General features: G+C 44.2%; 1 gene segment (V, D, J or C); it reads right to left on the bottom strand.

Annotated features, from left to right (window-relative positions):
- Positions 1–7,996: 7,996 nt before the first annotated feature.
- Positions 7,997–11,991, bottom strand: LOC119621608 (T cell receptor beta variable 7-6-like). The segment is given in 2 exon segments: positions 7,997–11,747; positions 11,888–11,991. Coding segments are annotated over 2 exon segments (522 nt in total).
- Positions 11,992–14,852: the final 2,861 nt, after the last annotated feature.

Below are 14,852 nucleotides of genomic sequence, written 5' to 3'. Positions count from 1 at the left end.
TGTTCATGTTTCCTCGTGGCTATGTCCTAATATTCTTCTTACTGGGAATCTGTTTGTTCGATGGTAGTCTGTGACATTCCAGAGAGGCCCGGACTGGGAGTGAACAACACCAAGAATCTGTCATGTGTACAGGCATCTCCAGTCTAACTCGCAAAGGTACGGGCCCAAGAACTGTCTGGTGCACTCCAGGCTGCCAAATACACCCAAACATAGGTTAGTAGGGTCCGAAATGCTCTCTGGGAAGTCCCAAGTAAAGATTTAGAATAGAATTCAAATTTTCTAATTCTTTTTAGAAAAACTCTCTTCATAAATAAATCCCATTAAGCCATGTAGTCATCATGACATTTTCTTCCAAGGGATATTACATACACACACACACACACACACACACACACCTCTGTGTATGTATACTTTTGTGTGTGTGTGTGCATATATATACACCCATATATACACATAGATCTTAAATATAAAAATGGCCAAACCTATGGATATCCCTACTTCTTTCCTTTTTTTTCTGAAACCCAAAACTTCAAAAAATAACTTAGGTATTAGAGATATTGGAATTGTATTATATTTGTAGACTTCAGACTCTTTCTTTTTTTTTTTAGACAGAATCTTGTTATGTTGTCTAGGTTGGAGTGCACTGTCATGATCTTGGTTCATGTCAACCTCCACCTCCCAGGTTCAAGCGATTCTCCTGGCTCAGCCTCCCAAGTAGCTGGGACTACAGGTGCCGCCACCACGCCCGGCTACTTTTTTTGTATTTTTAGTAGAGACAGGGTTTCACCATACTGGCCACGTGGACCTTGTGATCAGCCTGCCTCGGCCTCCCAAAGTGCTGGGATTACAGGCATGAGCCACTGCACCCGGCCTGACTTCACACTCTTTCAAATTTAAAAGCATAACTTATTTCAAACTGGAAATTCCCATACAAACTGACAAATGAGCTTGAAGAAGCAAACACTCTTATGCTTGCTCAACGGGAGAATACTAGTCTATAAACCCATAGAAAACCATCTCTGGCATAGTGTGACTTATTAATGCTCATCTCTTCTGCGCCCAGGACACTGAGAACTTCAATGTGAAAAACACTAGGGCCTAAATTTCTAGCATCAAAGATTTGTTTTACCATTGTCCAATTTAAGACACTGATGGAAGAGAAGTACTCAGTTTACTGTTTAGGTCCAACTTATACAAAGTAAAATGAATATCCCTTACTCTGAAATCATATGTTCTTCTCTGAGTAAATTAAAAGGTGACATAAATCGTCAATTAAGCCTACTGGGCTAGACTGGGCCAGGAGAAGACAGAGCTCTTTTCTGGAAAGGCTAAGTTTCCAGGGTTAGTCAATGTGGTTCAGGAAGGAGGCTGTTACGCAAAGATTTTTCCTTGTTGGAAGATGCTGGGATGTGTGATATCCTGGGTACTCAGCTGATCTGGGGAGAAGGGTAGTTAGGCGTGTAATATGAAGCACCAAATGTCATCAGCAGGATTGTCCTGTGAAAATGTCTTTCAACCATCTGAGACATGATTTGGGCTCTTTGGCCCTCTCTGCTCTGTCTTGTTTGGGGGCCAGGTCTCTACATGGGGAGAAGGTATCTCTACCACACAGTATTCTTGCCATCTTCACAGAAATGCAGGGCAATTTCTGCAGATCTGAGGATTTCACTTTGGGTTTGGCATCAAATCTCTGAGCTGCTCAGCTACAAATTCATGAAGCACATTTCTCATACTGCAGAGCTCAAAGGGAGACCAGAGCATGAAGGGGTGGCCTGCCCCTCCACACCTGTGGGCGTTTCTCGTTAGGTGGAACGAGAGACTTGAGAAAAGAAATGAGACACAGAGACAAAGTATAGAGAAAGAAAAATTGGGCCCAGGGGACCGGCACTCAGCTTACAGAGGACCCACGCTGGCCTGCTCTCTGAGGTCCCTCAGTATTTATTGATCATTATCTTTACCATCTTAGAAAAGGGAAGTGGCAGGATAATAGGATCATAGTAGGGAGAAGGTCAGCAGTAAGACATATGAATAAAGATCTCTGTGACATGAATACGTTTAAGAAAAGTGCTGTACCTTGATATGCATATGCAAGCATCTCCGTAAACCTTTTTAATACATAAAGAGCAGCATTACCGCAGGCATGTCCCACCTTCAGTTCTAAGGCAGTTTTCTCCCTTCTCAGTAAATAGAACATACAATCGGGTTTTACACCCAGATGTTCCATTGCCCAGGGATGGGCAGGAGACAGATGCTTTTCTCTATCTCAACTGGCAAATGAGCTTGAAGAAGCAAATGCTCTTGTATTAATCCTCCTCAGCAGGGACCCTTCACAGGTGTCAGGCTGGGGGACAATCAGGTCTTTCCCTTCCCATGAGGCCGTATTTCAGAGTGTCACATGGAGAGAAACCTTGGACAATACCTAGCTTTCCTAGGCAGAGGTCCCTGTGACCTTCCACAGTGTATGTGTCCCTGGGTACTTGAGATTAAGAGAATGGTGATGACTTTTCACAAGCATACTGCCTTCAGGCCCTTGTTTAGCAAAGTACACCCTGCACAGCCCCAAATCCGTTAAACCTGGAGTCACCACAGCACATGTCTCTTGCAAGGACAAGGTTGGGGGCAGGGTTACAGATTAACAGCATCTCAAATACGGAACAAAATGGAGTCTCTTATGTCTACTTCTTTCTATACAGACACAGTAACAGTCTGATCTCTTTTTCCCCGCACACAGTACTCATCGCATGTGGATCAACACTCCCCCATCCTCACCTCTCAGTTTGCCAACAAGTTACAGACTCTTAGAGTATAGAAGGCCTTAGAAAAATCTTGTTTCCATTTCCAGGTGTGCTTTGTAAGGTGGAGTTGTTATTAATATTTAACACAGCTATTTGTCCTTCATTTCCAAAGCAATTACTCCCTCACGTGTGCAGGTGTGCATCTGTGCTGAGACCTGAAAAACCATTAGGAGAAGGGGGAGGGTTGCATCACAGCTTCACGACTTAGGGAGGCCGAGACGGGCGGATCACGAGGTCAGGAGATCGAGACCATCCTGGCTAACACGGTGAAACCCCGTCTCTACTAAAAATACAAAAAACTAGCTGGGCGAGGTGGCGGGCGCCTGTAGTCCCAGCTACTCCGGAGGCTGAGGCAGGAGAATGGCGTAAACCGGGAGGCGGAGCTTGCAGTGAGCTGAGATCCGGCCACTGCAGTCCAGCCCGGGCTACAGAGCAAGACTCCGTCTCAAAAAAAAAAAAAAAAAAAAAAAAAGAATTTGATATTACATGTCCTTTGTCTTTGATATCCTGCGGCCACTCTGCTGTGTTCCCAACTGGCCCTCCCCACTGCCTATGCTTCCTTCTCTGCTGATTCAAAGAAAATAAGATCCTCCTAATTTTAGAATGCAGGAACATTTACCAATTTCAGGCCCATGAGTGTCTCTCTTTGAACTCTGAGTTATTTATCAAACAAACTGTGACTGCATTGGCTGTGCCATTTTTCCCGTCATCACCAGACTTCACAAGGTAAAGGAGTCTTATAGATGTTTACCTAACCTCAAAAATAAATTATCCCATCTTCCAACTACTTACCAAGCAAAACTGACTAAAATCAGATGGGATTCTAGTTAACATTGTTTTCCTCTACATTTCACATATTAGAAGTGACCACTTAGATGCTTTTCTCCCTCCCTCATGTTAACAACAGCTCCTCATAGAGCTCCCTGGTCTAGTTTATTCACATCAGTGTCTCTGTTACATCTTGTGATGGGAATAATTTTCTCAAACCTCAGATCTTCTGGTTCCAGGCCACTAACCACTCACCTGCTCTAGTATCTCCCCATTGCCAACACCATGAAGCATGTACCTGCAGTGCTGTAGGGTACACAGACCCTCCTACCCCTGGTGTCTTATCTGAAGACAACCCCACATGGTTCTAGACTTCTCCTCCCTCGAACTCCCATCGATCAATCCCACACAGAAATAAGCAGACTATCCTTTATCTGGCTCCATCATTTATTAGCTCTGAGACCATGGGCAAGGCATTCATTAACCTTCCTGGACTCTAGCCTCATGTAGACTCATCTATAAAACAAGACTAACATTCCTCTCAATGCTTTATGAGCATGAACTCAGATACTGTGTAGTCTCTGATAGGTTTGACAATTATCTACTCTTTTATCCCTCCCTGTCTCCTCAAGCACGAGAAACTGATAAAGCTCTCAGACCTTCTAGGACTATGAGTGATGGAAAAGCTGGAATCATCAACTAAGTGCTGGGGTGAGGAGAACCTGGAAGCATAAGGTGCCATTCAGCCACTTTAGAAAAGATCTGGCAGAACTTAGGAATCAGGCAACAGAGCACAAGTGTACCTGTCTACCCTCATTATGCAATGTGAAGCAGCTAATAGGAGCAAGTTAGGTCTATATAAACCAATCTGGAACAATAAAGAACAAGTCTATTAACAGAAAAGAGTATGCATGTGGCAGGTAAAGTGTACAGGTGAACCCATTTTCTTTAGGTGTACTTCGGTAGAAAGTTATGCATGAACACAGAAAAGAGGGGTAAAAGGAAGCAAACCAGAGTGTTAATATTCATTACCAATGGAAGGTGGGATTGGATTTGAGAGCATTATTGACATTTTCATTATATATATTATTTAATTTGGTTATTAAAAAATCTTAACCACATGCAAGCTTTAAGTTTACACTTTTCATCAGGTATCAGAATTTGTAGCATCTAAAAGGGCAAAGTACAGAAAGCTTCTGTTAATAGAACTCCCTATAAAGGCTCTTTTTTTTTTTTTTAAATAAACTGAGGATAAAGTGTGCTCCGTGAAATGCACGAGCTCCTGGAGAACACAGCAAATCTCTGACTGCTGAGGAGGGTGAGCATCGAGGTTGATACATTTGATGGTGAGGTCAGTTCGTGCTGATTATGAACTAATAAGGCTTCTACCTCTGAAAGCCTGATCACCATGGGGAAGTGGAGGATCTCACTCCTTGTTCTAGAACAGACTTTGAGTAGCCCCCTGATTGGAAAAGGAAGAGAAATGAGCACCCTCTAGTGCCTGCATTTCCAAACTCAGTGAGAGCTTGTTTCCAGTTATACATTCTTCAAACTTTAGAAATGCTCTTTGTTTCTGATCCAAGTAGTAGTATTATTACGATGTTGATTGTAACGATATTGCACGGTTATCAACAGTACACAGCTTTCTCAAATACAGATTTAGCGACTGGGTGGAAGAAAATGCTGTCCTTAGGGAAGATGTTCCGATTTTGGTATGTTTAAGGTTCAATTATTTAAAATAGTTAGTCTATTTTTGGTCTTTATTGCCTAAAGAGGTAAAACTGCATTCGTCTTTAAAGCATAGATTCAAATCATTTCGGCAAAATTTGGGCTTCCACCCCAATTTTGGGCCTCCACCTACCTCTCCGCCATCAGCTCCGGGTGTCTACTTTAGGGCTCTATTTGACAGGCTGTTGCTTTTTCACTGAACATATGTCCTTCCCTCCCATTCCTAGGCCTCTGTCTTATTTCTTACATGAGACATATTTTAGGTACATTTATTCTTAGTATGAATATCCAAAATTAAATTTTACTAGAATAAATTGAGAAAAATATGCTTAGATATTTATATGAGAAAGTGGTTTTTGTTTACACACAAACAAAATTGTTTTTTAGCTTTTGTTGCATTAAATTAAATTCTTGTGCATCAAAAAACACCATAAAAATGAAAATGTAAACTAAAGACTGGGGAAAGACACAGGGAATGCATATAAATGATTTTTAAAAAGTGTGAAATTTAACATTCCTCAAAGTTGCTAATGAAGAGGCCATAGTAATGACCCCTGAAGACAACTGAATCTCTACTGCAGCCCTGCTGGTCACTAGAGGGCAGTGTGAGGGCTCTGACTTACTGACCAGGATGCAGAAGGTAATGATGGAGCAGGGGCTAGATAGAAAATGTATGGACTAGTTTGTTTCCTGCTTCTGATCCTTACAAGCCAGGAGACATGGGAAAATGACTCAGTGTCCCTTAGCCTTCCATCCATAAAGGAAAAATAAGAACGTTTGATATGCAAGATTGTCGAAAGGCTTTAAGCTATATAACAAATACAAAGAATCAATCGCACATCTAGGGCTCATCGGTCACTCTTGTTCTGAAGCTACCCAGGAAGTGATAAGCTGCAAGAAGATGCAGCAGAAAAGTGGGCACTCTCAGGGCACAGGAAACCTGAGCTCTGTTGGTTGGGAGAGCTCTGCACTCAGTAGGACAGAAGACGTGCCTTCCAAACAACTAAAAGCTTCCCTTGAAGGAGTGAAACCTGGGTGGGGCCTGCAGCTCTCAAATCAAAGCTAAGGCAGGAAGTTTATATACAGAATGTCAGTGACTCTGCCAGGCTGTGCCAAGCTGCTGGCACAGAGATACAGGGCCGAGTCCCCCATCTCCGAGGCGTTCACATTCAGCTCAGAGCTATAGTTAGGGAACTGGTGACCTGAGAATCGACCAGGGAAGTTGCCTTTCTCTCTCTCTTCCTTCTCATAATACTGAAAGATAAACTGGGGCCCCTGACCCAGGGCCTGTTGGTACCAGTACACACTGGTGTGCCCAGAGATAGGAGAGCATCTCAAAGTCACTTGCTGTCTTCTCATTTTGATCAGGTGTGTGGGACTTTGGGTGACTCCAGCGTCCACTGGGCCTGTGGGAAAAGGAGATGGAGGATGAGCCAGGAGACAGCCTGGAGACCCTCCCCAAGGTAAAGTGGAGGACACAGGGGTGGGAAAGCTGAGAATGGGGCTGCTGTCCAGTGCACAGGACTCACCTGCTCCCAGGAGACAAAGCAGCGCCCAGCAGAGGAGCCCGGGGCCCATGGCACAGTGGGGCAGGCAGCACTGCACCTGACGCAGGGCTTGGTTCTCCTGGGATAGAGTTGAGTGAGTTCTGGTTCTTGATTTTCCTGATGGGAGGGGTACCCTGTGATGTCACTGTCCTGTGTCCTCCCCATGCAGACTTCCTTAGGTCTAGTGCTCCACGGACTCCCTGGACTCTACCTGTCCTGCAGAGCTGGAGGGATGGGTGAAGGCAGAAGCTTCTGTGATGATACAGTTGCTCCTCGGCTCACAGGCTGCCCCATCGCCCTATCACCCTCCTCTGACCTAGTGCTGCAGTGCTCCATGCTGGAGCTCACACACCTGCTCATCAGCGGAGGGTGAGGAGCCTGTGATTAAACCTCAGGTTCCAGCTATTCCTTGCAGTCCTCACATCATCTTTCTGATGCTAGATTCACTCCAATGTTTCTAACTATATTTTCTTGTCCCAGGCAACATTCCCAGCCCCTTTCTTCAGTGACCGGTGGTGCAGAGTTCCCAAGACTTAGTCAGTCTGATCAGATCCAAAGCAGACTTGGGTTGTCTGTACATTATTAATAGTACAGATTCCCCAGAAAAAAAATTCTAGTGCTTTAACAGCTCACAGCATAGAGTTTGGCTTATAGGAGACAGGACAGCAGAGGGAGGTAGGGTCACCATCTGTGCTGGCTTGCAAAATCTATTCCCTTGGCTCCCTTCTTTCTGGGTTAAATTTCCTGGTGACTGAAAGTATTCACACAGTAGTCTGAATGCTTAGCCCCTTAGATATTTCTTTCAGCAGATATCCTAGCGAATGACTCATAATTTTTATGTTCCGTGAAGTCCTAGAACAGGACACAATTTTGCCAAGGATTTTGGTACTTACAATAAGGATGGCATTTACTTCAATTTCTGATACCTTCTTTCTCATTTCTCCATGAGCCCTCACCAGAACTGCCCTTAATTCTCTGTTTTCAGCAATCTAGGCTTTTACTAGTCTGCTCCTCCCGGTTCTTTCAACCTCTATCCATTAGCCACTTCCGATTAACTACAGCTGCTTCCACGTTTTCAGATATTATAGCAACAGCTTCACTCTTGGTACCATATTTTCTTTCAATTTATTTCCTATCGCTATAAAGAAATTCCACAGACTGGGTAATTTATAAAAACAAGAGATTTATTTGGCTTATAGATATGGAGACTGGGAAGTCCAAGATCAAGGGTCCATAACTGATGAGGGCCTCCTGCTGTTATCCAAGGCAGGAGGAAGGGGAAGCAAGCATCCGAAACAGAGAAAATGGCTGAATTCATCCTTTTTATCAGAAGACCATTCCCAAGACCACTAATTCACTCCCACAATAAGGGCATTGATCTCTTTCTGAGGGCAGATCCCTCATGATCTAATTGTAGCTGTCCCACCTCCCAATACCATTACACTGGCAAATTTCAACATGAGCTTTTGTGGGGACACGCAAGCATAGCACACACATCTACACCGTGAGTCTGTATTTCCACTCTTAAGTCTATATCTGAAAAAAGAAAAAAAAGAAGAATGCATATGTCCACAAGAAAGAATTCCACAAGAATGTTCACAACAACTTTATTCATAAAGGTTGAAGACGGGAATAACGTGGATCTCCATCAACAGGAGCGTGGATCAACAAGCTGTGGTGTATTTATGCAATGGAACATTCGCCATAAGAAAGAATGACCTACTGATACTACAATATGAATACACTTCAGAAATACTAATTTTGAAGAAAAATAACTCAATAAAAATATGATTCCATTATATGAAGCTCAAGAATAGACAAAGCTAGTCAATGGTGATAAAAATAGAAAAGTTTTTATCTCTGGGATAGAAATTAATTGGAAATGAGCACGAGGATGCTTTCTTGAGTGATGGAAATTTTTTTATTTTTTTATTTTTTTATTTTTATTTTTTGAGACAGAGTCTCGCTCTGTTGCCCAGGCTGGACTGCAGTGGCTGGATCTCAGCTCACTGCAAGCTCCGCCTCCCGGGTTTATGCCATTCTCCTGCCTCAGCCTCCTGAGTAGTTGGGACTACAGGCGCCCACCACCTCGCCTGGTTAGTTTTGTTTTTTGTATTTTTTAGTAGAGACGGGGTTTCACCGTGTTAGCCAGGATGGTCTCGATCTCCTGACCTCGTGATCCATCCATCTCGGCCTCCCCAAGTGCTGGGATTACAGGCTTGAGCCACTGCGCCCAGCCAAAGGTTTTTTTTTTGTTTTTTTGTTTTGTTTTGTTTTGTTTTTGAGATAGAGTCTCGCTCTGTCACCCAGGCTGAAGTGCAGTGGTGCAATCTTGGTTCACTGCACCCTCTACCTCCCAGGTTCAAGTGACTCTCCTGCCTCAGCCTCCTGAGTAGCTGGGATTACAGGCACCCACCACTGCGGCTGGCTAACTTTTGTATTTTTAGTAGAGACAGGCTTCACCGTGTTAGCCAGGATGGTCTCGATCTCCTGACCTCATGATCCGTCAGCCTCAGCCTCCCAAAGTGCTGGGATTACAGGAATGAGCCACCACGCCTGGCCAGGAAATTTTTTTATAATAATTTCAGTTATTATTGCACTGGCATACGCATTTGTCAAAATGTACCAGGATGTCCTTGTATTAATATTTGTGTTTTACTCTCTATTAATTATACCTTAATAAAAAATATTACTAAAAATTAAACACCTAAATTGCATAAAAGGTGGGAGTCATATACAAATGTATGCTTGTATTCTGCACAGCCCAATCTAAAAATACTTAAAGACAGGAACACACCTATCTGTGTAAGATATGGAGAATGTGAGAAGTGCTCAGTGACTGAAATAGGCAACACTGAAATTTGGCAACAAAATAACCTCAAGTGACCAGTAGGCTGGAAAACAAGTGAGGATCAATATCAAGGACAGCTGTAGACAAACAAAAACTTTCTAAAAATATCTTAATGAGCTGTTGAAATTCTGAGAACCATGAGCTGTTATACATTTCATAACTTGGGAAATTGGGCATCTGCCAGTCTCACCATCGAGCATTTCCTTTGTTTTTGACTTTCCACATATTGGCCAATAGGTGAATTTATTTTTTTGCCCAGCAAGCAGACTGCTACCCTCTTTGTGAGCTGGGTTCTGGGAGACCCAGCACTCCCCCTTTGGCAGCCTCACAGAGGGAGTTGGGCACAGCACAGACACACGGGGTTCCCTGCACGTGGGGTTTGCAGTCCCTATAAAGCCCAGCTATGGACTTTAGTCCTGAAGTCAAGGGATCCCAACTACAGAAATCGTGCCTCTAGGTGTCCGCTTTACTTGTAAGTGCTAAAGAGGGATACAGTTGGAGAAAAATGAAATGTTTGCTCAATATTATTCTGTAATATTTTACAAGAAAATAAATTGAGGAGTTCATGCATTTTCATCCAAGGCAAAGTCATGATAATAACTGAATTCCTTCCTTATCTAGCCTGAGAAGACTCAGACACTGCTCTATGCCCACAAATACTTACTGGAGACTTATTTATAGTCTCTTTTCGATAATTCTACTGGTAGATTATCTTCAGGTCTAACGGCACAGTTTGGTGCATCTCCTAACATTTTCCTGCAGTAGTCTGTTTATTTAGGTATTTTAGAAATTTTTATCATTATTTTTTTGCCCTCCAGAGAACACGTACTTGGTGTCCAGTGGAATCTCAGCCAAGGTGATGTTTTCAGTACGACTTACAAACTTGTAGAATCCCAGATCTATATACTATATAACACTATATATTATGAAAAATAAAATAAAAAGGAATAAATTCAATATTATAAATAAAACACTTCTTGAATTAAAGGCCTCAGGAAAATTATTTCAAATCAAATGAGTTGGACAACAATGAAAACACTCAGAGTCTAAAAATCAGATTTCCTGAGGGAATCAAGGTGAACTGGCAGCAGTGGTGAAGGCATACTTCTGTCTATCAGGACATCAGCAATGGCAAATGGAAATAAAATAAAGGATATACGTGGCTTAAAGTAGGCAAATAAATGAAGTCTTGTTGTTATCATGATTGTATTTATCAAGTAAGGACCATAAAAGTTGCAAAGACCTTTACTTCAAACAGGAAGAGAGGTTCAATATTTTGTTGCAGAAAACTTCCATGGTGACCGGGATAGAAGAGCTTCGAAAGAAAGACTTTCCTGGGTATGTAGCCTCAGACCTTCCAGATGCCTCAACATATGCAGGAGAAGAGGCATGTTTCCCTCCCTTGATAACCTCATGGGTGTGGGCAGCACTGCAGCCTCCAAAACGTATAGAAGATGCATGTCTGCCCTGAAGGCCTAGGCTGAGACACCCACTCCTTGCTTGAAGAAGTGAGCTGGTTCCGAGGACTCCTAGAGTGCAGTGGGCCGTGATTGTTTTCACCACCTACATTTGCAGTCACTGTGTTTCAGAAATGAATCTGTGGTCTCTTTCTACCCAAAGGACAGCCGATGTCCAAATCTACCTCTTTCCCATGAAAAGTGAGGAGCAAAGAGAGACAAAAAGTAACGGTCTCTTGGAGCTGCAAAGAGAAAGAAGGATGAGGTTTGTGAACAGGAAGGAGGCGACCGTGCCATGCTGTGGCTAAGCTGCTGGCACAGAGATACACGGCCGAGTCTCGCTGCTCTGTTCGCTGGATCGTCAGAGTGGAGAAGGATCCCTCAGGCCTCTCTGCAGAGAACCGATCATTGGGCAGCCCTGATTTGTCTGGTTGAGCTTTGTAATTGAAGTAAGTCAGAAGCTCTGGGCCCTGTCCCGGGGCCTGTTGGTACCAATAGAGGGCTTCATGACCCGAAATTGGATCACACCTGAGAGCTACATCCTGTCCCCTCTTTGTGACTTTGTACCTTGGGGACTGGGAGACTCCAGCACCTGTGTGATCTGTGGAAATAGAATTTGGCAACAGAAAAAGGAAAACATTTGTAGTCATCACACACACACAGACACACACACACACACACACACACACACACGTCTACATACAGAAAAAAATGAAACTACTTAGTGTTCTGAGGACTCACCTATCCCTAGGAAACCCAGGACCACCCAGCAGAGGAGCCTGGTGCCCATGGCAGGGTCAGGCCAGGACGGGGGTGTTACTAGATCAGTGTCACTGTGAGCAGGAGCAGAGGATGACAGACGTCCTTGTCCCCACAGGGCATTTCCCACAGTGACATCATTTCCTTTCTCATTCCCCAGGACATCAGGGTCACAGTATTTATATTAGAACACACTTGGATGATGCTTTAAATATTTTTAACCACCGTTTTAACAACATCAATGCATGGCTCATCGCCTTGGGCTCCAGAGCTGTCTGTACCCGGAGGCCTCATGCTGCATCTCTGAGTTCATCTTCTCATCCCACAGCCGCTCCTCTGTCTGCTGGGCATGTCCTGTAGGATGCACCAACACTGCCCCTAACATAGGGCACAAAGGGGTGAGCTCATGGTCTTTCCTGCAAGTCAGGGTACCCTGTGCCATCCCATTCATCCCCCAGCCTCCTCCATTTGCCCAGTCACACGTGCCCAATGGGACTGTCCCATCACATGGGTTTCCTCACGAACTGCCCTCATGCCTTTCTTTTGGGATCATTTCACACCCTTCTTAACTGTAACTCAGAACAGATACCCATAGAAAATCATTTTAGGCATAGAGTGACTTACTAACGCTTATCCATTCCATGCCCTAGACTGAGTAACTGGGAACTTCCATATGAAAAACACCAGGACCTACAGTTCTAGCATCTAAGATGTGTTTTACCATTGTCCAATTTAAGACACTGATGAAAGAAAAGTACTCAGTTTACTGTTTAGGTCCAACTTATACAAATAAAATGAACATTCTTTACTCTGAAATCGTATGTTCTCCTGTGAGTAAATTAAAAGGTCACATAAATCATGAATTAAACCTACCAGACTACACTGGACCAAGAAAAGATAGAGCTTTTTTCTGGAAAGGCTAAGTTTCCAGGGTTAGTCAATATGGTTCAGGAAGGAAGTTGGTATGCAAAGTACTTTTCCTTGTTGGAAGATGCTGGGATGTGTGATATCCTGGGTACTCAGCTGATCTGGGAGGAAGGGTGGTCAGGCATGTAATATGAGGGACCCAAAGTTGTCAGTAGAATAGTCCTGGGAAGTTGTCTTTCAACAATTTGAGACATGTTTTGGGCTCTTTGGCCCTCTCTGCTCTGTCCTGTTTGGGGGCCAGGTCTCTACACGGGGAGAAGGCATCTCTACCACACAGTATTCTCGCCATCTTCACAGTAATGCAGGGCAATTTCTGCAGATCTGAGGATTTCACTTTGGGTTTGCCATCAAATCATTGAGCTGATCAGCTACAAATTCATGAAGCACATTTCCCATACTGCAGAGTCCAAAGGGAGACCAGAGCACTTGCTTCGGTTATAAAAGAACTGGGTCCAGGAAGGTAGCAAGACGTGAGATTCCCTCCCACTGTCTCCACAGGTCGCTGCACTCTGTCCAGGAGTTTGATGTCCATGCAACTCCATCAGGATGGAAGCTCAGGGAGGAGACAGAAGCAGGAGGCAGAGCCCTGCATCTGGGTGGAGTGAGATTTCAGGCACAGAATTAGAAGAAAAGGTAGTAGCCAGTGTCTGGAATATCTACATACAAATTGTGTCCACATTCACCAGGGCAGCACAGGTGTCTCCAGGAGAGGAGTTCACGGACCGTGGCAGGTTGAGACAGTTGTGTGATCAGATGCCTTAATCTGGGAGAATCCATCCTGTGCTGCATTGTGTTAAGTCAACTTTGCAAAGGTAAGAGTCTGACTTTCCCAGAATGCCATTTCTCTTATCACTCTTAGAGATGGTCAAGGATACATTTTATAAAATTTAAAAGATAGATATAAAAACCATCACTATAACAATTGGCAGGTCATTGTGGTCAGACAGTGAGAGTCAGTGACCAGCAGACACAGAGGCATCCAACAGACCTAGGAAGTCCTGTTCCTTCTGCAACCTGTGTCCAGTTCATCTTCCCAAATGCTGGCCAATAGCAGCCAGGCTGCCCCCAGTGTTTGGCAGTGCACCTGCAGGCATGGCCACCATACAGAGGGAACATCTTCCCCAGAAGCAGATTTCCTTGGACTTTTCCTGTGCTCCCGGCTCCAGGTTCCATTGCATGACCTCACATGCTCTGATCCTCTCATGTCCCTGCCACTCCAGCCTGTCCTGCCCAGAGTTCCAGAAGCCCTGGTTACTGACTGGCTCCTTCACCTTCTGACTTCTCTCCTCAAGACCTTGTCTTCCTCAGCTCCTCCCACATGTGCATAAAGTGTAATTCTGATCTTAAATCCGTTACACTCTCAAACTTATACTGTCCCTATTTTATTGATGCAAACCTAATGGAGATTTTCTTACCGGATGTGGTTTCAAGGAACAACCTTTAACGATGGAATTCTACAAGTGGCTCTCTGATCTGTCTGGATTTGTTGTGGGGAAAGACCCTGAAGGAGAGCACAGAGACCTGGAGGTCAGGTGCTGCAGCCACAAGAGGAAGCCTTGAGCCAGGTGTGGACGCCAGGATAGTGATTCCCCATCAATTTCCAAGACCGACCTGAGCCCAGCAATCAAAGGGGTGGGCTTTCTTTTACTTAATGCTAGATCTCTGCCAGGTTACAGTAGATGTAGCGTGTTCCTACTATTGGTTCATCCACCCACTCATCACCCACTCACCCTGTCATTCACTCATCCATTCTCTGTGAAATGGGTCTCCCCACATGCCAGGCACCATTGTTGGTAAATGCAGCAGGCACAGCCTTAGCTCTCACGGGCTTAAAAATTGAGTGGAGAGGCCAGGAGCGGTGGCTCATGCCTGTAATTCAGCACTTTGAGAGACCGAGGCAGGCGGATCATGATGTCAGGAGATCGAGACCATCCTGGCCAAGATGGTGAAACCCCGTCTCTACTGAAAATACATACAAGAATTAGCTGGGCATGGTGGCGGGCGCCTGTAATCCCAGCTA

This window comes from Chlorocebus sabaeus, chromosome 21 (genome assembly GCF_047675955.1).
Source record: "Chlorocebus sabaeus isolate Y175 chromosome 21, mChlSab1.0.hap1, whole genome shotgun sequence".
Taxonomy (NCBI): Eukaryota; Metazoa; Chordata; class Mammalia; order Primates; family Cercopithecidae; genus Chlorocebus; species Chlorocebus sabaeus.
The sequence above is the reverse complement of the archived record's forward strand: the minus strand, read 5'-3'. Positions and strand labels throughout refer to the sequence as shown.